Source organism: Centruroides sculpturatus, unplaced genomic scaffold (genome assembly GCF_000671375.1).
Source record: "Centruroides sculpturatus isolate CEXI.00-Female unplaced genomic scaffold, Cexi_2.0 scaffold329, whole genome shotgun sequence".
In the NCBI taxonomy this organism is placed as follows: domain Eukaryota; kingdom Metazoa; phylum Arthropoda; class Arachnida; order Scorpiones; family Buthidae; genus Centruroides; species Centruroides sculpturatus.
Window position 1 is genome coordinate 607,007 of NW_019384479.1, and position 24,572 is coordinate 631,578.

Here is a 24,572-nt window from a genome sequence, read left to right on the forward strand (position 1 = left end):
GAGAAAAGACCTGTGGTATTTCAATTTTAATGAATTATACAATAAAGTATTGAAAAGAAAGCAATTTTTAGTATAAATGTTTATTATAAAAAGCTTTGAAATAATGGTTATTCTCTCAATNTGTTTTAGGATGAAATTTTTACTTCTGGCTATGCTTTATCATTTTATCTTGAATCAAACAAGTTTGACAAGAAAGCATATATTTTGGGTTCAGTAGCTCTTCAGGAAGAATTAAACAAAATGGGAATTTCATCTCTTCCTGTTGGGGTAAATGTTATATTTAAATATAAGATATTACAAATAATTCAATTTTTATACAAAAACTTTTATTTTATTAAATTTGAGAATAGACTACATTTTATATTTTCATTTTTTTTTTCTTTTTTTACTTTCTGCTGCACTGAAAGGGACTCTTAATCATGTGTGTTGTGTATTTGGCCAGGGTCACAATGAGGTAGCTGAGTGATGAGAGACATGCACAATGTATCCAGGACTGCCATAAAAAGTTTTGGGGTTGTTTACCTGCCCAGATTTGATCTCGGGTCCCCAGAATGGCACACCAATACCTTTATCACTTCAACCAGTCAATCATCATATTTTACATTGTTTTTCATATCAGTAATTGAAAATATCCTTTTTTTGTTTATTAAAATCTCTTAAAATTAGAGAATACTTTTAAAATTTTTAAACCGAAGATACACAGATCAATTAGTGAGTTTAAAAACCAAAAAAAAACTTGCCTAACTTCTACTTGATGAAATGCATTTCAAATATCATATTCTTTTATTGACATCCTTCTTCAGTCACATTTGTAATGCTCTTGTATTTCTTTGTGAAAGTCCAATTTTTTTCTATGCCTATGATCTTTTTTGTATAAAATTTGCCAGTAATCTTCTTGCATATCACCTTTATGATGAAATGAGAACAATATTAGTTATGAAAGATAAAGGTGATAAGCAAGAAGGTTACTGGCAAATTTTATACAAAAAAGATCATAGGCATAGAAGAAATTGGACTTTCACAAAGAAATACAAGAGCACTATAAATATGACTGAAGAAGGATATCAATAAAAGAATATGCATTTATAAAGTAGAAGTTAGTGAGACAAGTTTTTTTGGTTTTTAAAATGCAAAATGTACATGTAAAAATGTTAAAATGTAAAATGTACATAGATCGACAAAGGAAACGTATCAATAATTAAGCAACAGTATAGTCAAACAAAGTATTTTATTTTGCATATATGAACAGGTTCTTTTGGATTCCAACTACGCAGTAATTTATTACAATACGGTGTCGAACAATATTTTGGCAGACAGTTACAAAATGTTCTGTTCACAACAAGTATAAATGATGACTGAAACTATGACTAATACCTATGTGCTAACTTAAAGCTAGGGAAAGAAAGGAGATGATAGGGAATAGAGAATCTAGAAAAATAGAATACAGTAAGGAGTGAAATACCTGGGGTTTTTCTGGACTTCTCAATTTTGGGTGGGATACCACGTTGAACCTTTTTTTTGAAAAGTCTGTCATCATCATCTTCACAAAGTTTCTCCTTGGACCTAGTTACTACACCTTTTTTTATTGTAACTACGATAAACATCCAATTTTCTTTTTAAACTCTCTTGAATTCTCCAGTCATTGTTTTTTGCAACCTGGAGGACCACATTTGACGTCTGTTCACCTCAAGGTTTGAGCCAAAGAATGTCCTTCCCTTATCTCACTGGTCCCAGGGCCTCTTTTCTTTTATTGTTCTCCGTGGTTCCAAGAATCGGAATTAATATATACACTAATATGGCATACAGCCAGTTTAAAGATTTTAAAAGTATTCTTCTAATTTTAAGAGATTTTAATAAACAGAATAATATTAAAAATATTTCCTCAAAATTGATGAAACTTCATGGGTTAATTGTACAGAAATAACCACCGGTTTTTTGCCTGGACCGCATTTAATCAGAGACATAAGCTTTTATTCGTATTCTTTATTTATTTATTTACTATGCATTTCGGGTGCAATATTTTCGTGTAATTTGCACCCCTCTTCAGGTTTTTTACATTTCTATAAATTGGTAAATTCAATTATTACAACAGTAAATTACTACAATAGTTATTTGGATATATTTATACAATAGTTAACTAACCTGTTTTAAGTTTTAGATCGACATCTGCCCAGTGTTGATGTTATGTCCCCTAAGGCATTTTTAGACCGTTTCCCCCCCCTTTTTGTTTTCTATCCCATTAGCTCCTCTCATATATTTCTGTACAATTAACCCATGAAGTTTCATCAATTTTGAGGAAATATTTTTGAAAAATTGATTTTTTAAAAGGAATATAAAGAAAACCGCACCATGGATATATACATATCTATTACTTATAGCAAAATAATATTAAATAAAATTGCTGCAAGTTAGAAAAAAAATTTTTTTTTTTTAAATAGTAAAATTAATATTTTTAATTTTGTGAGTAAAACATTCAATTTTTATAAAAACTATCAGTTCTCTTTTTACACAGTAAAATTTAAATTAATAGACACATCAGAAAGAAAAGACACTAATATAAACAGACATTAAATAAGATAAAATTAACATAGAAACATTTCTTTATAGAACACTTCTTTTGAGTAAACAGACAACTTTTATAATGGACAATGGATACAATTATTGTGTGATGACTTTTGTTATGTTATTAATTTTATAGATATTCAAAAAATTCACATTAAAACCAAAGAACCTGAATATAGATGTATTTATTAATTAATCTAACTAATTATTAATTAACATTAGGTTATATTAATTGTCATTTTGAATTAAATTTAATAATTACTAAATAAAAATTAAATAAAATTAAATAAACACCCATACTGCTGTAAATAATCAGGCTATAATTTGGAAATAATGATTATGAATTACAAATGACTATGCCTCCCTCAAGTGCCAAATTCATTTGTAATTCATAATGGGGGCATGTCAGGACGTTGAAGCTGTGAGTGACTTTTTTTGTGAACTTTACATAAAGATAGTGAAGTGACAAATAATAGTCTGTTTGATTAATTTATTATTAAATAAGTGCAAACTAATATTATATACTTCTAGTTAAAGGAGGAAAGTAATATTTCAAAAAATAACATTATGCAAAGATCCCCAGTTAAGCGAGGAAGACCGCCACTTACAAGATCGAGAACAGAGAACAAACAAGATTATTCAGGTTCTTCAAGCTCAAAACTCATTACGGACTATGGAATACAGTTAAATAGTGATTTGCAAGAAGAAATAAGAGAGTCTAACCAGCAAAATTTATTGAGTTCAACAGGTGAGTCATCTAATATTAATTCAAATTCAGTTACAAATCTTGCAAGTCATTTTGACACTTCTACGGCACTCTTATGGTCTAAAATATCTGATTTAATAAAGGACTCTAATGATAAACTACTAGAACAAATGGTCTATATAAAAGAAGATATAGAAAACATACGTCAGGACATACGTGAGTCCAAGGAAAAACAGCTATACATGGAGAAGGAAATTAAAAATTTACAACAACAATTAGAACAACAAAAAAGTGAAAACGAACTAATGCAATTCAAAATAGATTCTTTAAATAATGATTATAATTATAAAAAAGTAATAGTATACAATTATCCTGTTGAAAAATCTATATCTACATCAGAAATATATGAGTTTATGACAAATGTACTTAATATTAATGACATATCCCAATCTGATATAATAGAAACAAATTTAATAACAAAGAAACCTAACATAGTAGTAAGAATAATATTTAATAATAAGCAAATCCGTGATAAATTCTTTTATACTTTTATTCAAAAGAAACAACTAAGAAATACATCAAATGAATGGAAAGACATGCAAATGGCACCAGAATTAACCAAAAACTCAAGATTAAGAAGGAAAAAGTTACTCCCAATTTTTTATGAATGGCGAAAACAAAAAGATCAAGTTAAACTTCGTAACGATATATTAATGATAAATCAAGAAAAAATAACATATAGTTTAAAATTGTGTAAATTGGTTTATGTAAACAACTTTCATCCTTATAGTGACCAAATAGATATGAACAGCTGATACCATGACAAACAAAAATATAATCATTATAATAGAATCATAAAAAATAATCAAATGGTTTCCATTGTAAACTGGAATGGTCAAGGAATAAAAAATAAAATGTCATCAATAGTTAAAATTTGCACTAAATACGAACCGGATATTTTAGCAATTACAGAAACTTGGATTACTTCAAATTTATATTATAATAAAAAATTTTTCAACGATTATATAATAGAAGCGATACAAGCACAGAAACCGATTGGTCCGGGTCGGCCTAGCGGAGGAGTATGCATCCTTATAAAAAAGAACTTTGGGAAAATAATTGATATAAAAAAATTCAATAATTATATGATAATTCTTATCTCACCACTGAAGACTATCTTAGAAGATAAAATTAATAAATTCATAACATTATTAATAGCATATATTCAGCCTGATGATTTAAATAATTTAAAAAATTGTTTCAAAGTATTAGAAAGCTGGATACATATTTCTCCACTCATCTTAATAATGGGAGATTTTAATGCAAGGATTGGTGAATTAACAGACTCAAAATATAAAGGAACCAATCAATGCATAACTAATAATCGTATTTCAAAAGATAAGCAAACTAATAGATTGGGAAAATATCTTATCGAGTTACTAAAGGAACACAGATTATTTTTACTGAATGGTAGAATGCAACAGGATATTCCTGCTGAACACACTTGTTTAACTAATATGGGTGCTTCGACAATAGATTTCACTATCTGTTCTGAACAACTTTTGGATTATTGTGTGGAATTTCGAATTACGAATCTTGATAGTTCAGACCACTTTCCTACAATAGCAAAATTTCGCTTGTTTCCTTCTGAGAATTTAAATAATATAGAAAATTACAACTTCAAGATAAAGTATAAACTGGATAAATATAGATCGGAAATTGATACTCGATTAAAAAATATGCCGGAAGTAACTAACTACAATTGTGAAGAAGTATATAAAACATTCATAAATACAATGAATGATTACATAATAATAAGCAAAAATAAAAAATATATGCAAAATAAAAATATAAAAATCTGGTATGATGGTGATTGTCACAAAGGAAAACTCCGAAAGCAACAAAAATTAAAAATGTATAGACAAAATCCTAATCATGAAAATTTAATTAATTATAAAAATTCCAAACGAACTTATAATAACTTAATTAATACAAAAAAGAAAAACTACCTTCGCAGAATTGAATTAAATCTGATTAATAATACTAATAATAGCAAAGTATTTTGGAATACTATCAAAAGATTTCGAACAAAAGATAATTTAGGAAGTAGTAACATTGGAATAAGTTTTGAAAACTGGAAAAAATTCTATCAAAAATTCATCATAAACAACATAAAAATTCCAACGGAAAGAAATTACTATAGTGATGAGTATTTAAATGCTGATATGACTATGAACGAATTGGAGGAAGTTATTCAAAAAACCAAGAACAATACTACCCCTGGAGACGATAATATACCATCTAAATTCTTAAAAATTCTATCAATAGAATCCAAAATAAAACTATTGAAACTATTTAATACAATGTACAAAACATTATCCTATCCTGAATCATGGAATTCAATAATAATGACGATGATATACAAAAAGGGAGACCAAATGTCTCCAGAAAATTATAGACCTATAGCTCTGTTATCTACACTCAGAAAATGTTTTACATCGATACTGGCAATAAAATTTCAACATTGGATCAAAACCTATGAGTTGGAAGCAGAATTTCAGTTTGCTTATACAAAAAATAAAGGCACCGAATCTGCAATATTTACCTTAATGATGATTATTCAAATATATTTAGTTAAAAAACATAGAAAAATATATGCCGCATTTATAGATATAACAAAGGCATTCGACTCAGTATATGTACCACTACTACAACAAAAACTTAAGGAAAATGGTGCAAGTTCCCAATTTATAGAAACAATATCATTACTATTTCAAAATTACAAAATAAAGATTAAGCAAAATAAGAATACTCTTCCACCAATAAGGCATTCACGTGGTGTACTTCAAGGAGACCCACTATCTCCATATCTATTTAATTTTTATCTGGCAGATATAGATTATCTTTTCTCTGAAGCAGATGATGGAGTAATCATAGGAAATAAAGCATTCCATTATATATTGTTTGCGGATGATCTGGTCGTGATAGCACCGACAAAAATCTCACTCCAAAGGAAAATAAACCAAATAAATTTGTATTTCAAGTCCAAATATTTAGCAATTAATCCAAGCAAAACTAAAATAATTATCTTTCGGAATAACAGTAAAATATCCATCAATGAAACAAAAATTTATCTCGAAAAAATTTTACTACAAACAGTGAATGAAATAAATTACCTAGGAGTTAATTTCGACTGGAATCTAACATTTAAATCGCATATATCTAAACTTAAAAATAAAGTTAAACAAGCAATAGATAACCTTCTATTTTTGTGCAGCAAATTAAAAACTTCAGATTTAAGAATACATATGAAACTTTACAGCTCGATTATTAATCCAATGTTATTTTACGCCAGTCCTATTTGGTGCTTGGACTATTTCTACCAACTCGAACAATTCCACATTTATTATCTACGCAGACTATTTCACATAGAAAGAACAGTACCGGGATATGCACTACGTCATGAAACTAATCGAATATGGTTATTCCCGTTTATATTAAAGCGAATTATCAAATTCTTCTACAAACTTAATTTCAAATGTGATAATAATTTAACTATTTTATACCATGAAAATATTAGACAAAGTAAACTACAAAAAAATAAACAACTATGGTATAACAAGCTGCAAACTATCTTCAATTCCTTTGGAGTATCAGTTCTATTATTTAAAGATAAAATTCAAGATTGGAAAACAGGTTATTCATTGATGTTAGAATCAGCTATAGCTCAATCTATAACAAAAGATCAGGACTCTCTTTATAGCAGTAAATATCACTCGTGGTACTTGGATATATTTGAAATACCTTCAATGCAATCATATATATGGCAATCGGTAAATTTGAACATAAAACGATTTATAATGCAACTTCGTCTAAACAAATATTCGCTGTATGTTAACAATACTTATATAAGTTTACTAACTAAATGTTTTTTATGTAATGCTGACGTTTTAACACCTTACCATTTGATATTAACATGTCCAAAGTTAAAGGAACTTCGTGAACATTATGATATAAATAGCACTTATAAATGCAACTCGCTAATAGAATTGTTAAAAAATTTTAACAATATGAGTAAAAAAGAATTATATAATATTTATAATTATTTTTGTAAAATAATAGAAACTTATAATAACAAAATAAATTAAATTAAAGAATATGTGAATATGTATGCGAGTAATAAGTGCAAATTAAACAATTAATGGAAAAATATTGTTTTAGTAAAGATAAATATGGACACATGAAACTACAACCCCTTGTAATAGGGAAGTAATTCCCATTAGACAATAAACTTTTTCTGATTCTGATTTGTAATTCATAATTATTATTTCCAAATGATAGCCTGATTATTTACGGCAATGTGGGTGTTTATTTGCTATGTATTGGGTTTCTGGTGGTGTTTATATTTGTATAAATAAAATTATTAAATTAAATTCAAAAATTATTGTACAGTAGTTATTAGTTAATGTTAGTATAAGATAACAATCTAACTGCCTACCTTTAGAAAAAAGTTATTTTATATTAATTATTAATAATTTCATAATGTATAGTCTGAATAATCTGGAAATTAATATGATTATTATAGAATATTTGGACTTGGTTGTTTATGTATATCTATAATGATTTGTTAATAGAAATGAAACAGAAAAAGCAACATTTTAATACTTGAAATGGCAACTTCTAAACTGCATACTATAATTATCAGGTAATTCTCTTGCTTTCAATGGTCATCCTGGAGGTAAAACTTTCATATAACCAGCCCTATAATAGGGCTGGTTATATGAAAGTTTTATTTTTGTTCTTGCAGTTTTTTACAGGATATATGCTTCTGCAGATTATATACACAAAATTACAGTAATATTGAAACAATAGTATTCTAATTGTAATCAAAGATATTGTTATCGGTATTAAGATGTCCCAAAACATATTAAAGATGTGTTTTTTTGTTGTAATCTATATATCCAGTTGATACAAAAAATATATGGATATTTTAAATGTTTGTAATTTATATAAAAAATATTTTATAATGGAGAGAGTTTTCTAATAATTTTTCTTTAATTAAAAGTATATTTTTTTCACTGTAGATTAAAAAAAGAATAATGTAATAAATTTTAAATTTTAGCCAGAACCTATGAGTAGTACTTGGACTGATTATATTGAAAATGTTACCTTGGATCCTGAGGTAATTTTATTGTTTTTTGATAAATTATTAGTTCTTTTACTTTTTTACATATTAAGAATAATGAGAAATGAATTATATTTATCAAGTTCAACTATATATATATATTTATATATTATATACACATAGTTATAATGAACACAGATATAATGAGTTTATGATTATAATGAGCAAATGCCATATGACAATTTTAATTTATACATATTTCCATACAAAATGTATGGAAATATGTATAAATTAAAATTGTTATATGGCAGTTATAAAAAGGATACTTCATGGATATACTGAGCAAATTTTAGTAGTTATACAAACATGCAAACATTCTTAATTGTTCAAGTAGTAAGAAATGTGATACCAAATTCTTGGAAGAGATAAAACTGAAAGGGTTACTTAGTTTTATGACCACTGGATAGTTAGTTTTATGACCTATTAAAGACCTATTTATCACGTAAATTTCTTTTTGCAGACCACCCTACTCTTTCTTGCCTAACTTCCAGCACTACTATGCTGGAATTTACGTAATCATCACTACAATTGTAAAATTACCATATACTTTATTTAGAAACAAACCTTTATTTGAGAAAGATGTCTCTGAAGAAAAGAAAATGTCTCTATTTATGAATAAGTAGAAATTATTTGCAAGTTAGAATGTGGTGCTGAAAAAAATCCAAGTGTGTAGAAAGTTTTTTTGTCATCTTTGACAGCATGAACATTATCAAAAATAAAGCAATCATCAGTTTTAAGATTTGTAAGATGAAATGACTAACTGAAATTGGGCATATTATTAATTAGTATCATTTTTAATCACAAAAAAATAAATTGTTAAATATTAATTATATTGTAGTTTATATAACTATTAATAAAAATACAGTAAAATGTAATTACATATATTTTTTTTTAATCAACTTATTTAGAATTAAAAATTAAAAGATAGATTTCACTAATTATCAGTGGCTTTGCTACAAATTTTGCTGCCATTGGGCACCCCTATGTGTTTGCACCTGAAGCAGCTGCCCATTTTCCCCCTAGTTATGTCACTGCTCTTCACGGATATAATGAATAATGGTTATAGCAAAGAAATCTTGCTNACACCTTACCATTTGATATTAACATGTCCAAAGTTAAAGGAACTTCGTGAACATTATGATATAAATAGCACTTATAAATGCAACTCGCTAATAGAATTGTTAAAAAATTTTAACAATATGAGTAAAAAAGAATTATATAATATTTATAATTATTTTTGTAAAATAATAGAAACTTATAATAACAAAATAAATTAAATTAAAGAATATGTGAATATGTATGCGAGTAATAAGTGCAAATTAAACAATTAATGGAAAAATATTGTTTTAGTAAAGATAAATATGGACACATGAAACTACAACCCCTTGTAATAGGGAAGTAATTCCCATTAGACAATAAACTTTTTCTGATTCTGATTTGTAATTCATAATTATTATTTCCAAATGATAGCCTGATTATTTACGGCAATGTGGGTGTTTATTTGCTATGTATTGGGTTTCTGGTGGTGTTTATATTTGTATAAATAAAATTATTAAATTAAATTCAAAAATTATTGTACAGTAGTTATTAGTTAATGTTAGTATAAGATAACAATCTAACTGCCTACCTTTAGAAAAAAGTTATTTTATATTAATTATTAATAATTTCATAATGTATAGTCTGAATAATCTGGAAATTAATATGATTATTATAGAATATTTGGACTTGGTTGTTTATGTATATCTATAATGATTTGTTAATAGAAATGAAACAGAAAAAGCAACATTTTAATACTTGAAATGGCAACTTCTAAACTGCATACTATAATTATCAGGTAATTCTCTTGCTTTCAATGGTCATCCTGGAGGTAAAACTTTCATATAACCAGCCCTATAATAGGGCTGGTTATATGAAAGTTTTATTTTTGTTCTTGCAGTTTTTTACAGGATATATGCTTCTGCAGATTATATACACAAAATTACAGTAATATTGAAACAATAGTATTCTAATTGTAATCAAAGATATTGTTATCGGTATTAAGATGTCCCAAAACATATTAAAGATGTGTTTTTTTGTTGTAATCTATATATCCAGTTGATACAAAAAATATATGGATATTTTAAATGTTTGTAATTTATATAAAAAATATTTTATAATGGAGAGAGTTTTCTAATAATTTTTCTTTAATTAAAAGTATATTTTTTTCACTGTAGATTAAAAAAAGAATAATGTAATAAATTTTAAATTTTAGCCAGAACCTATGAGTAGTACTTGGACTGATTATATTGAAAATGTTACCTTGGATCCTGAGGTAATTTTATTGTTTTTTGATAAATTATTAGTTCTTTTACTTTTTTACATATTAAGAATAATGAGAAATGAATTATATTTATCAAGTTCAACTATATATATATATTTATATATTATATACACATAGTTATAATGAACACAGATATAATGAGTTTATGATTATAATGAGCAAATGCCATATGACAATTTTAATTTATACATATTTCCATACAAAATGTATGGAAATATGTATAAATTAAAATTGTTATATGGCAGTTATAAAAAGGATACTTCATGGATATACTGAGCAAATTTTAGTAGTTATACAAACATGCAAACATTCTTAATTGTTCAAGTAGTAAGAAATGTGATACCAAATTCTTGGAAGAGATAAAAATGAAAGGGTTACTTAGTTTTATGACCACTGGATAGTTAGTTTTATGACCTATTAAAGACCTATTTATCACGTAAATTTCTTTTTGCAGACCACCCTACTCTTTCTTGCCTAACTTCCAGCACTACTATGCTGGAATTTACGTAATCATCACTACAATTGTAAAATTACCATATACTTTATTTAGAAACAAACCTTTATTTGAGAAAGATGTCTCTGAAGAAAAGAAAATGTCTCTATTTATGAATAAGTAGAAATTATTTGCAAGTTAGAATGTGGTGCTGAAAAAAATCCAAGTGTGTAGAAAGTTTTTTTGTCATCTTTGACAGCATGAACATTATCAAAAATAAAGCAATCATCAGTTTTAAGATTTGTAAGATGAAATGACTAACTGAAATTGGGCATATTATTAATTAGTATCATTTTTAATCACAAAAAAATAAATTGTTAAATATTAATTATATTGTAGTTTATATAACTCTTAATAAAAATACAGTAAAATGTAATTACATATATTTTTTTTTAATCAACTTATTTAGAATTAAAAATTAAAAGATAGATTTCACTAATTATCAGTGGCTTTGCTACAAATTTTGCTGCCATTGGGCACCCCTATGTGTTTGCACCTGAAGCAGCTGCCCATTTTCCCCCTAGTTATGTCACTGCTCTTCACGGATATAATGAATAATGGTTATAGCAAAGAAATCTTGCTCATTATAACAGAGTTCAACTGTATATATAATGTGTGTGTAGGTGCATGTGCATATGTTGTAGCCACATACTGAAATTTGCTATTTCAAGAAATACCTAGACATTTCTTTCAGAATCTAGTTTTCTGATTGCTTCTTGAAATGCTAACTTAATTTCTGTAAATACTGAAAAGGTTATATATTTCAATATCTGTCTAATGAAACTAGACATTTCATGTAATCAGACATAAAAACTGACAAAGAAACTGGAAATATATACTAAAACAACCACTTCACACCTAAGCGATAATTCCAGCAAACATACACTAAAAGGTTTAATGTTCAAACATTTTCAGCCATCTTTCAGAGGCCCTCGTCAGGAAAAATTGCATAGAACATGCTAATAAGTTACTAGACGTATTTCATGTAATGTCCAGTAGCTTATTAGCATATGGTAGAAAACACAAGTAAACATGTTTCTGCACTTGTGTATATTGTAACTTTTGTGAATGTGAATTATTTGATAATAAAAAATATATCTTTTTAATAAATTTGTACCAATTTTAGCAAAATAATTTTAGTAAAAATTTTTTTGTAAACATAATAACACAGGAAAAAATATAGTGTGGTCCATTTTAATCAGTCCACTGGAATAACATGAAAAAATACATTCTACAAAAAAAATCATTGAACCAAAAATGTTATTCTTCAAAGGGGCCACATGATGAGTTGTCAATTATATTATAGATGGTGCTACAATTGATGATAATAGGATCAATTTCATTTTCTTAAATGGGAACTTCCATGTTTTATTGCATATTATGATTTTACATAAAAAATGCAATTTTACCTAAAACAGTTTTTCAAAAATGCACTTATCAGAAGTGGAATTATAATCAATATCATCTCTCTAATACCCTATTCACACTGTATATTTTAAGCCAGCTTAAATGACTAAGCCAACTTAAGGTATGAAATATGAATGGAACTGACTTAACGTTAAACTGGTTTAACTACAAACAACTGGCTCAGTTTAAATTGCTTTCTCAAAGAAGCTTAAGTCGCTTTAAGCTTTTCTCTAGGTCTGCCACAAGTTCAAAAATAATGGCGGAAACAGATGTACAAATGTTTGAACAAACGATACTCTTCTCTGATAGCATGTATATGCTGCTTCAGTACAAGAAGTTTAAATAATAATAATATAAATTTCTGTCGAGAATCCATTCTTATCACAGTTCTGTCACTAAAGTGATATAAACATTGAGAGAATTGTGCTGCCAACAACGACGACATCACTGATAATAAATGTTAATAATTCCTAACTAATGTCTTAAATTTAAATGATTTAAATTTCTAAATATAAATTAATTTATGATGATTTATCAAAAATAAGCAAAAGTTTGATTTTATTTAAAATGTAATATNAGATGTACAAATGTTCGAACAAACGAAACTCTTCAGCCACCGGTGTGTACCGAGTATAACCCATTAAACCCAACACATAATAATAATAATAATTAATAAATTTCTGTTGAGAATCCATTCTTACCACAGTTCTGTCACTAAAGTGATATAAACATTGAGAGAATTGTACTGCCAATGACAATGACATCACTGATAATAAATGTTAATAATTCCTAACTAACGTCTTATGCATTTTAAATAAGTTATTTATATTTTAAATTTCTAAATATAAATTAATTTATGATGATTTATCAAAAATAAGCAAAAGTTTGATTTTATTTAAAATGTAATATTGAGTACACCCGCTTGAGGGCTAAGTGAATAATTTGCTTTAATTACCTAGTGTAAACGAGGTAAACCTTAATCCCGCTTAAAATGTACAGTATGAATAGGGTATAACAAGCTTTAACATGCTGTCACACTAGTTTTGTGTCAGTTCATTACAGTAATATCTCGACTTACACGAACCCGGAGTTACGCGATTTTTGAATCTTGTCAATTCGTCTTTTGTTTGAGCGCCACGCAACTCTTAATTACTCACTCCCCCATACTATTGTTCAGCTTACACATTTGGACATGTCACGCGAAATCGACACATAGCTACAATTTATTTTGTGTTATTTATTTCTGTGTTTGTTATATTTATAGAGACTTAAGAGACTCTATGTGGTGATTTATTGTAACTGTGAACGAATCAAAAGACGAGTGAAGATTAACGAGAACATTTATTAGCTTACATACATCCGACTTGGATTTTATACAAATTGCGAAATTATACCCCGACCTATGTGAATTCGTCTTACGCGGTTATCGCTCGGTCCCACCTATTGCGTAAGTTCGAGGTATTACTGTATTTGAAGAAAAAGAATAATTCCATCAAATAATAAATTCCTAATAATTTTTTTAAGCGTTTTTTTCCCCCCTTTTTTTCAATAAACTTCTGATCTGAAAATGATCTTAGTAATAGATCAAAAATGTTTATCTATTAAAGTTTTTTTTACTGGAATTTTAAGGTTTTTAAAGGTGTATATTTAATGTTCAATAAACTTCACAGATATCCATGCCATGTGCTGTTTGATGTTCGTATATTCAACATCAGTCTCTTGTTACTGGATACTGAAAATTTGATGATATTGAAAGTATTAAGACTAGACCCCCAGATTGGAAACACTGATTTAATTTCTCAACTATATTTCAAACTTTGAATTTTACATCTAAAATGAATAATAAGATTAGTTAAAATATGTTGTCAATATTATAACTTTTGCATTTATGATGTAATTGGTTCCTAGAAAAACCATTATTAAACAAGTCATCATAAATCAAATTCTAATTTTTCCTATATTTACTGTTATAAAATGAAGTTTCACTCCCAGAATAAAAGTTTTCAATGTGTAATATTACTTCAGAATTATTGATTAATAGAAAATGCAAAATAAATTTCCTATATGTATAAATAAAAATACTACAGTAGAGCATCGATTATCCGACTCCCGATTAATTGTCACATCGGTTAACCAACCGTTCTAGTCGGCAAATTTCAAATGTCCGCTAGTGATGTGGCATTACAATATTTGTCTATGTCTTGGCTACTTTAATATTATTTTTTTTAATTTTTGCGTGTTTTAGCTGGCAACATGGCTTGACCATTGAAGGGAAGCCAGTATTTAAATGAGACTTAATTTTCTAATTATGAATGGTTGTTTGTTTTGTGAGTTGTGTCATCCGCGTGTATATTGTCGGTCTCTGCTGTAAAAAAAAAAAAAAAAAAAAAAAAAAATTTNTTTGTAAACCAACCAACAACCAAATTAATATTCCTATAGGACAGGGATGGCCAACACGTAGACTGCGGTCAACCGCAAAGGTTTTGAAAGTAGCCTGCGAAGCTAAAGTTGAACAATTTGCTTTCACTTAAATTAATGTTTAAAAATCTTAATTCGATAATTTATTCTTACAATAATAGACTGTCTGTGCAACATACCCATACTGGTATGTATGGGTATTGTATGGGTAAGTTTGTATTTATCCCGATGAACAATGCAAATGAATGTTAACGCATATGCATATAAAAATCCTAAAATTGTTTGCCCATATTCATAGTCGCCCGCAGACTATATTTTACCAAAAACGTAGCCCCTAAGGGATAAAAGTTTGGCCACACCTGCTGTAGGATATATCAGTCACAAATTGCTCCTGATGATTATGCTCAGCAGAAATCACTTCTCATGTCATTTGTGGCTATGGTAAATTCTTTAACTATGAAGCCCATTTTTATTTGAGTGGTATAGTGAACACTCACAACTGCCATGTTTGTCTTGAGAAAGCCAACATGTTTATCAATAAATTTCTTTGCATCAACCAAAAATTACAATGTGGTATGGGTTTGCAGAATTATTCATCATTGGATCATATTTTTTTGAAGAAAATAGTACATCTGGGCATGATGACCAGATTTGTTAATGCAATTAGATGTGGAGACAGACATACTTCAAAACTTTGTTATCCCTACACTTCAACAAATAAATCATTTGAATAATCTTTATGCAAGATGGAACACCACTCTCAGTGTCAATGTGCAGAGGTTATTATGTCAGGACTTTACGAATAAAAGAGCGATTACTTGATCATTTCCAACAGTGTGTCATCATAGTCACCAGTCTTGTCCCCTTGTGATTTTTGGTCATGGGGATACTTGAAGAGCCTTGTTTATTAGGGTGATGTTTCTTCCTTGAAAGGCAGAATTTCACTACATTCAAAATAATTGCATCTGAGTCACTTACATTTTAGCATTGAGCACAGTGTTTGTCAAAATGCATGCTTTAAAACAGTAAGATGGAGGGTGCATACAATAGAACAATTAGTCTGATTTAATTGATACTTGAACATTTCCATGTATGGACTGTAAATATGTAACATTACCTATTGTGACATTATAATGTATGGTGAGTTACAAAAACTCAATACACTTTGTGTTTCAATTTCTTTATATTGCACAGATTTTTGACAGCCTATCTAATATGCAAACTTCAGAAACATTAACTCTAAATTTCCTTCTATTGGGAAATTTTGTAAACATTTTATTTGCAAAGTAAAAATCCCAGGGTCAGAAAGGTATGCATACCAAATTTTATTACATTTTGTCCATTAGCTCTTTCTACACAGAGCTCTGAATACCTCATGTTTAATTATAACCATCCTATATAACTAGTTTATCAAAACTGGAATAAATTTTGACGAATTAGTTTGGTAAAATGAAAAATTGGTACAAAAGAAAATTCAAGGAAAGCTACGAAATTATTAAGACAAAAATAATATTAACAAGAATCCAAGCATTGACATTCATAAAAACTGGTTACAACTATCAAAATAGAATGCTTATACAGTCACAGGCGAGGCTGTGTGTGACACTCGGAGAGTGAGCCTTTACAAGTTACGAGGCATGTGAGGGAGGCTATCAAGTCGGGAGGGGAAGGGAAGGGGAGTGGGAAGTACGGAAGGTGCCTGACAGATACTGTATACACAAGATACAACCTATCTATGTAACAGACTGAAGAGGGGCGAAAGCCCAAAATGCATATCTGTATGAATTAGAAGTGGATGATGAAATTATTTGCCAAGTGTTGATAAATTCACCAAGTCGTGATATTGAACCAGAATAATTAGTTTAAGTTATCAACTTTTAAAAAATTATCTAAAAAATACCATCAGCTGAATCAATTGACTTGACAGTTGCTGATGAATTTGGATTATTTATCTGATGATAATGATAAAAGCATATAGCTTTATGGAGCATCCCTTGGAAAAATTTGATGGAGATGTAATTTGTAATCTAAGATCAGCGGTCTTAGTATTGTATATATAAAATATGTATTGTATATATAAAATAATGTATTGTATATATAAAATAATGTATTGTATATATAAAATAATGTATTGTATATATAAAATAATGAGATTAATCTGAAAGCATTGCTTTCAGATTAATCTCATTATTTTATATATACAATGGGTGATCGATTAATGAATATAATCTGTTCCAAGACTTTGTTCATTATCCGAATTGTTCATTAACCGATTATCGATTTACCATAGGTTTCTATGGAAATTTGATTAATTTGTTCTGGAGACCCCAAAAAAATAAAAAATATATACTTTCTTACTATGTTTATTCATATGTAATAATAAAAATACATATATACACAGTCTTGCATTTTTATTAGTCATGTTTTTTCCATTTGTGGGGGTTAAAGAATCTGTCCAATGTTGATTGCTTTTCTGTCTTCTTCATGATTTTTCAGAAGTAATTAATAGCATTGTAATTGTAGAGATCCCTAGGCCTATTAACCTCAACCTGGTTTGGATGCCATTTTAAGACTGTTGTTCTGACATTCTCCCACTTCTTCAAAAGATCTTTAATAGCAGATATTGGCATAAATCCGCATTTTCAGAAGAAAACGTAAAAGAATTGTTTCTGTAAAAAATATAAAAGGCTGGAATTACAAGGGAGAGTTTCAAAGTTCGGGGGAATACTATCCGATCAGTATATACTAGGTAGAATGTTGATGTTGACGTCTCCTGCGCCTGCGCTCTGAAAAGTTTCGAATTGTTGCCCAGAGACAAAGGAAGACCAATTGGTATTCGTTATTTTACATTGCTTTTTCTTGTGTTTGTTCAATGAAGTGTTCGTTGTCCGATCATAAAAATCTTTTGCAAAAGTGTTCATTATCTGATTTGTTTGTTAACTGATCACCCACTGTATAAGCAAATATGATAGTTTTTGATCTATTCATTGTGCCATTATTTTAATACTTAATGAGAATATTTATTTTAGGTTGGTGCAGTTATTGCTTGCTTGGATGAACAGTTTAATTTTCTTAAACTTTTAAAAGCTTGCAGTTATTTAAGAAATCCAGATTGCCTTTTCTTGGCAACAAATATTGATGAAGCATTTCCTGTAATTAAAAATTTAATTGTTCCTGGTAAGCAATAATGAAATATATTTTTAATTATTAGTTCTCTTTTATAAAATTCAATTTTAAATTTATATTGTTTTAATCTATTCATGAATAGGAACTGGGCCAGTTGTTGCAGCCATCAATAATGTTACTAAAAGAAATCCCATAATATGTGGTAAACCATATAGTCCTATATTTGAAGCAGTTCAGTCTAGTCATCCTGATTTAAATCCAAATAGGTGCATTATGATTGGTGACAGGTAAAAATAAATATTTAGCATTAAATAATAAAATAAAAGATTGGTTAAAGGTAGTTATTGTTTTCATTAATATGATGTATTGTAATTAATATAATTGTAATATCTTAAATACGTAAATGTCTCTTCAAAAATCTTGCTGTACTGTCCTTAACCCATTAGTGCATAAACTTTCCTATCCAGAATTATCTGAATTGTTATATGTTTTCTTAAGTATTTGACTCTTAGTTATGGTACATATTTGTATTAAAAGTCAGGAATGTGAAAGTATCTCTGTTTACTACTTTGTTTGCTAGACAAATTTTCTGGGCTGTTTCAAATCTTAATGTCTGCTCCACTGAGTCTTTTTCTAATATTTTATTCACAAATGTCACATACTAGTCTATCTCTCAGCATATTGTCCAGGTCTACAAAATTACAATGTTCACATAGATGACAATGTTCTGCAATATACTCTGAAATTGTCTCATTTGATAACTGATTCATTATATTAAAATAAAACCTTTGTATTATTTCATTAGGTTCAGTGATGAAGTGATTTTTTAACAATCCAGTTATTTCTTCACATTTCAGATTGTTCACTAATTTCAGGCCAGCCAACAATCTAATCAGTAAGTAAGTCTGTGATTCAACTACTGTTCAAAGAATCCTTTTTTTTTATATATATAATCATCAACTCACAGCCCGAGTAGATAATAACAACACCAAACGATCGCCTAATTATCGGGCTATAATATGGCTACTTTAAATGATTGGAATTAAGTAATTTGACATTATAGGTATGACATTGTCCTTTTTTTTTCCTTTGTTCATCATTGATACTGTTTGCAGGTAGATAAAATCACAAGCATTCTTCATATATTTTCCAAAAATCCAGTGTATTAGGATCAAATTCTTTAATACTCCCAACAGTTGATATAAGTTTTAATGTAAATTTGAAGTGTTACAGAAAATCAGTACTTATGTGAAAAACAGATAGAATCCTCTTTCTGAAAAACAAAGCCAAATATTGTCTTAACTACTATGAATAGAATAACAAGTTCAAAGCTCTTTGCAATAGTTTATATTGCATTCCATTTTACACATGTGATGCAGATTAGACAAAGATAATGGATTACTTTGTTAGCCATTTTTTATATCCCCAAGCCCTGAGGCTATGGTGTTGACAATGCATAACAGATGACTTTTTTGTTTTATTTTTAAACTGTAATGTAGAAATTTGTTTTACAGTAATTAAACTAACATTTGTATAAAATCTAAAATATTAAATAACTTTCAATCTGAGCATGCATTAGCAAAGACAATACCTTATTATAGTGGACTTCATACAAGTACTTAATCATGCACTTATGTATTATCTTTGCTAAGATGTGTTTGAAGTCACCTTGTATGCAGGGTATTTAGCCTTAACAGGGAAATGGTTACTGAGAAATTTACTCTTGTACTCATTTTCCTCCCCATAATTCAATTGTAGGTGTTATGAACTGTCCCAATTATGAAAATTGAATGCAAAACTAAATATGATTTATCATTTTTATTTTATGACTAATTTCCTCCTGTCCAGCAACAATAATTAAACTCAGAAAAAATTAAACAGAAAATAATTTTATTGATATTAAAAATATTTCTTAAATCTTATTTTAAATTGTAAATAATTATTGAATAATATTTTATTATTTTTCATTTTTTATATTTTGTATTAGACTGAAGATTAATCTGTATCTTTATTGCAAATATTTGTTAAAAAATTAAATCTAAATCTATCCAAATAGATCAGAGTCATAAAAACAGTGGGGTTTATAGCTAAATACCTAATATCATTTCTTATGAATGTATGAATAGATAATTGGTGGGTTCATTGCTTCCCACTGGCTGGTTGTATAATGTGAATTAACTTTAATTCATGATTGGAATTTAAAATCAGGATACAACCTGCCCAATTGCATAACTCACATTCCCTTTCAAACACAGATAACCCATGGGTTATCTACATGAAATTACAGTAAATATGGACTTAAGCACAGTCCATTTTTTGGATTGTATACTGTAATGAATTAATTAATAGTCATTACTAACAATTAATAAAGTAAATAGAATGTTATGAATTTTTGCTAACTCTGAAATTTAAATTTTAATAACAGTTAACAAAATTTAAATTTTATTTCATTCATCCATTTTCATATCATTCAAATTTTTTTCAGATGATCATTGTGACATTTTTTTCATATACGTATCATTTCCAAACAACATAAAAAAAATTGAGCATAAATTTTGACTCATTTAAAATATAAAGAAAAAAAATTAAATGGGTAAATAAAGCTGTGTTAACACAAACACAACCAGCCATGGTAAGCCCTTACTTTTTATAGGTTTTGTCTTACTGTTCATTACTATTTTTATTCTGTATCTGTATAATGCTTGTAAAAAATTGAGTCAAAAGTTTCAAAATTGTTTCAAAAGCCCTGGTAATACACAAGAATTTAACTTTCAATTGTTGATGCTATAACTAACAAAAAAGTAAACAATTGAATGGATAGTAAAAGCATTGTGATATGAATGAGCTGCAATTTTTAATCATAGTTTTAATTTATTTAACTCAAAGTATATGCTCTCGACTTTCATCTTTCTAACACCATTCTCGAGATTAAGGAATGATAGACAGATGATAATGGTAATTTATAGGTCTACAATTTATTTTTTCAAATTGCAGCACAACTATTGAAAGAATTTCATTCATAACTTTCTTGATCAAATGGTATTTATAAATGAATGAGCAATTATTTATTGTGACATCATATCATAATGCCGAGCTGCTACTTTTAATCATATTTTTAATCCATTAACTTTAAAATATATACTTCCTACCTCAAATTAGTATTGGCTTGTCTCGGTACATCATACTTTTCCTTAAACAATAAAGTCATTTTGGTCATCTATCCTACACCTTTTGGGGAAAAATTTTTTAATTGAAATAACGTGACTTCCTGTTTGCATCAGAAGTTCTTATGTAGTTAATCAGGGTCTCCTGCTCCCAAGCTTTCCATATCTGGTCTTGTTTTTCATCTATCTAACTCTGTTCTCAAGATTAAGTTAAAGACAGATGGACAGACAACAGTGAGAATTTATAGGTCTATAATTTTTTTATATTGCAGCTCAGTTATACTGGATTGCACATGTAATTTATGTATCCAGTCAAAGGTTAAAAGTACAGTCATTAATAAGAATTACAATTAATTAAAATTATCATGAAATAAAATATTACACACGATGAATATAAACTTTAATATTGTAATAACTCTGATAAGTACTGATAGTATGAATATATAGATATTATTAAATTACTTAATTTTTTAAATTTTAAAGGTTGGATTCTGACATCTTGCTTGGAAAAAACAATAATTTGAAAACACTTTTGGTATTAACGGGGACTCATAACTTAAAAGATATTGAAGAATTCAAAAAGAGCAAGAAGCTTGAAGAACAGAATTTAGTTCCTGATTATTATATTCAAAGCTTAGGTGAATTAGGAAAATTGCTTAAATTATAATAATAAAATTTAATTTATTTCAGGTTGTTAATTTATTCTAAAGTATTTATTGTAATGTTTTATTGCAGAGCTTAATAAACTTTAAAATTCAGTAAATTATTTTTAATAATTCAAAAACTTAAATATTGCAAAACTTGTGATAATCAAAGTAAAAAACTAAGTGAGTGCTTTATTGCATTTATGTATTGTATTTATCAGGGATTTGCACAGTATTTTAAATACAGTATTAGTCTGTGATGAATATTTGTTATAAAGTATTTTTAATGTTGTTGTTGTATTAATTTAGTATATGAAAATATATATATTAGTTTTATATATTGTATTACTGAATTTTAGCGTATTAAAATAAATGTATTACATGTAAAAATTTATCAGTACTATTGTTCATTTATTATTGAAATATAGAGATGATATACAGATATCTATTTGGAACATAACTCATTCTTTTTTGACTGCTTTCTTTAATCTTCTTATATTAATAAATAACTGACCAGCATATTTTTAGAGGCTATAAAGTATAATTTAAAATACTATAAACACATTCAGAATTTCTTAGGCTCCGTGTTTCTTAACTATAGCTATTATTACTAATACTATTTATCTATTCCAAAAATATTTAAATAATTCCAACTGTTTGATATTTACAGATGACTATTATTTGTAGAGACAAAATTAAAGTAATGAAAAATATTTATTTTATATACAAAATAGTAATCTAATTAAAAAAGAAAAATTAACATTTAACTCAAGACTAGAATGGAAACCATATTATGCCTGATACTGACGTTAAGTACCATACTGCATCAAAATAACATATTAAAATAATAGTCGGTCCCGAGTTCATGCTTGACCGTCACAAAGCTACTTGGAGGTTTTAGTGTTTTCGTGTGTCTAACATTAAATACTGATCAGTTTCCCATAGAAAGTCCACAGAGGAGACTGTCCTTGTGTTACACCATTAGTTCATAAACTGATCAACCAAAGTGTTACTATCCTGTTTAATTACTCTAACATCATATTAAACATAACAGAACCGAAATATGTAACAAGCCATGTTTGTTTTTTCAGTTTACTTTAGTATAATATATTAAAATTAAAACTTAAGTGGCTCCCAAAAAATTCAGGGCTTATCAATATAAACGTTGGTAACTTTATAAGAATTCATGTGATAGTAATAGATGCTATTTTTTGTGTACGATTTATATAGTTTATATAGACACACTTAAAGTAAATTTGTATAATTTAATGGAGATTTATCAATTGTAAACTGTATATTAATTTACACACCTAAATTTGAACTTATCTATAAATTAAAACATTTTTCGGACAAAAAATAAGAACAACCATAAAGATTATCAGATTATTTCGTACTACTAACCCTTCTATTATATTATAGTATTAATATTTGATTTATATACAGTAGAACCTCGATTATCCGGACTAATTGGGAATGAAGGTAGTCCGGATAATCGAAACAGATACTTTAATTTGTCTTTTAATGATAATACAACAAGTTTTCTTTTCGATGACATATCGGTAATATTAAAAGTAAATACTGTATTTAAATCGTGATCAAATTTTCAAGAAACAAACGTTCGTATTGAATTTGGACTACTACTGACCAATGCTAACACACTATCTATTGTTTAAAACGCCCTCTTGTGGCGCAAGAAGAAAGATTTTATAAAATAAAAAGCAGTTGAAACTGCACTTTTATGAATAAAAATTTGACAAACCATTTATCGTTTTATGACGAGTAAAATTTTTTGTCACGTTCGCGGTTTTTAAGTAATGGATAAACCTTCGAAACGCCAGGCCCTTCGGACCGTGAGCCATAGGCGGTGGCCCACGTTTCCCATGCCTTACGCCGCCCTTGGTCATAGAAATGATATAATTTGAATATAAATTATTTATAAACACGTATGTCAAGTTATATTTTTATTACTACGTAAAATATATTTAAGAGTTTACGACCACTGTGCTGGGTGAGACGTTGTTGAAACAAAAAAAGTTATGCATTCCGTCACGTACATAAACAGTGTCGTAATTCGCCAAGTGCAAATCATCAAATTCGTAAAATTTTTGTTTATTTTGAACAATCCGGATAATCGAAAATCCGGATAATGGAGGTTCTACTGTAACTACAAAGATTATCTTTCATAATGGTTTATCACACTGAGTGACCAAGCTAACACATTTTTAAAATTTTTTAAATTGTATACAGTTGAGAAATAAAGAATTTTTAAAATGTGTTAGATTGGTCATTCGGTGTGATAAACCCTTATGTAAGATAATCTTCGTAGTTATATAAAATATTATAATATGAAAAACATTAAAACGAAAACCTATAAAGAGTTTAGTTATTTTTGTCTACCATTGTCACGTTTATCGCTATACTCGGACGGTATGAAATGGCACAATTAAATATATATATATATATATATACACTTCCGATGCAAACTGGAAGTCACGTTATTTCAATTCAAAACTTTCCACTGAAAGGAGATAGATAGATGACCTGCAC

The 24,572-nt window shown here is 28.0% G+C and overlaps 1 protein-coding gene across 4 annotated transcripts; it reads left to right on the forward strand.

The window, feature by feature from the left end:
- Nucleotides 1-135: 135 nt before the first annotated feature.
- On the forward strand, nucleotides 136-22,275 carry LOC111621409 (glycerol-3-phosphate phosphatase-like). 4 transcript variants are annotated; one of them, XM_023363530.1, is made up of 5 exons: nucleotides 136-267; nucleotides 10,705-10,764; nucleotides 18,121-18,268; nucleotides 18,360-18,504; nucleotides 21,865-22,275. In XM_023363530.1, exons 1-5 carry the CDS (start codon nucleotides 241-243, stop codon nucleotides 22,046-22,048), a joined length of 564 nt encoding a protein of 187 aa, XP_023219298.1. In that variant the 5' UTR covers nucleotides 136-240; the 3' UTR covers nucleotides 22,049-22,275. The 4 variants fall into 4 exon arrangements, with proteins under 4 accessions (XP_023219298.1, XP_023219297.1, XP_023219296.1 ...); XM_023363529.1 differs by lacking the exon at nucleotides 10,705-10,764 and adding an exon at nucleotides 8,391-8,450 and having other exon boundaries at nucleotides 21,865-22,272; XM_023363531.1 differs by lacking the exon at nucleotides 136-267 and adding an exon at nucleotides 7,968-7,973.
- Nucleotides 22,276-24,572: the final 2,297 nt, after the last annotated feature.

Coding starts and splice junctions, on each gene's coding strand:
- LOC111621409 (XM_023363528.1), top strand. CDS start 241: ATGGGAATTTCATCTCTTCCTGTTGGG. Junction 268..3,093: donor TTTCATCTCTTCCTGTTGGG/GTAAATGTTATA, acceptor ATATACTTCTAG/TTAAAGGAGGAAAGTAATAT.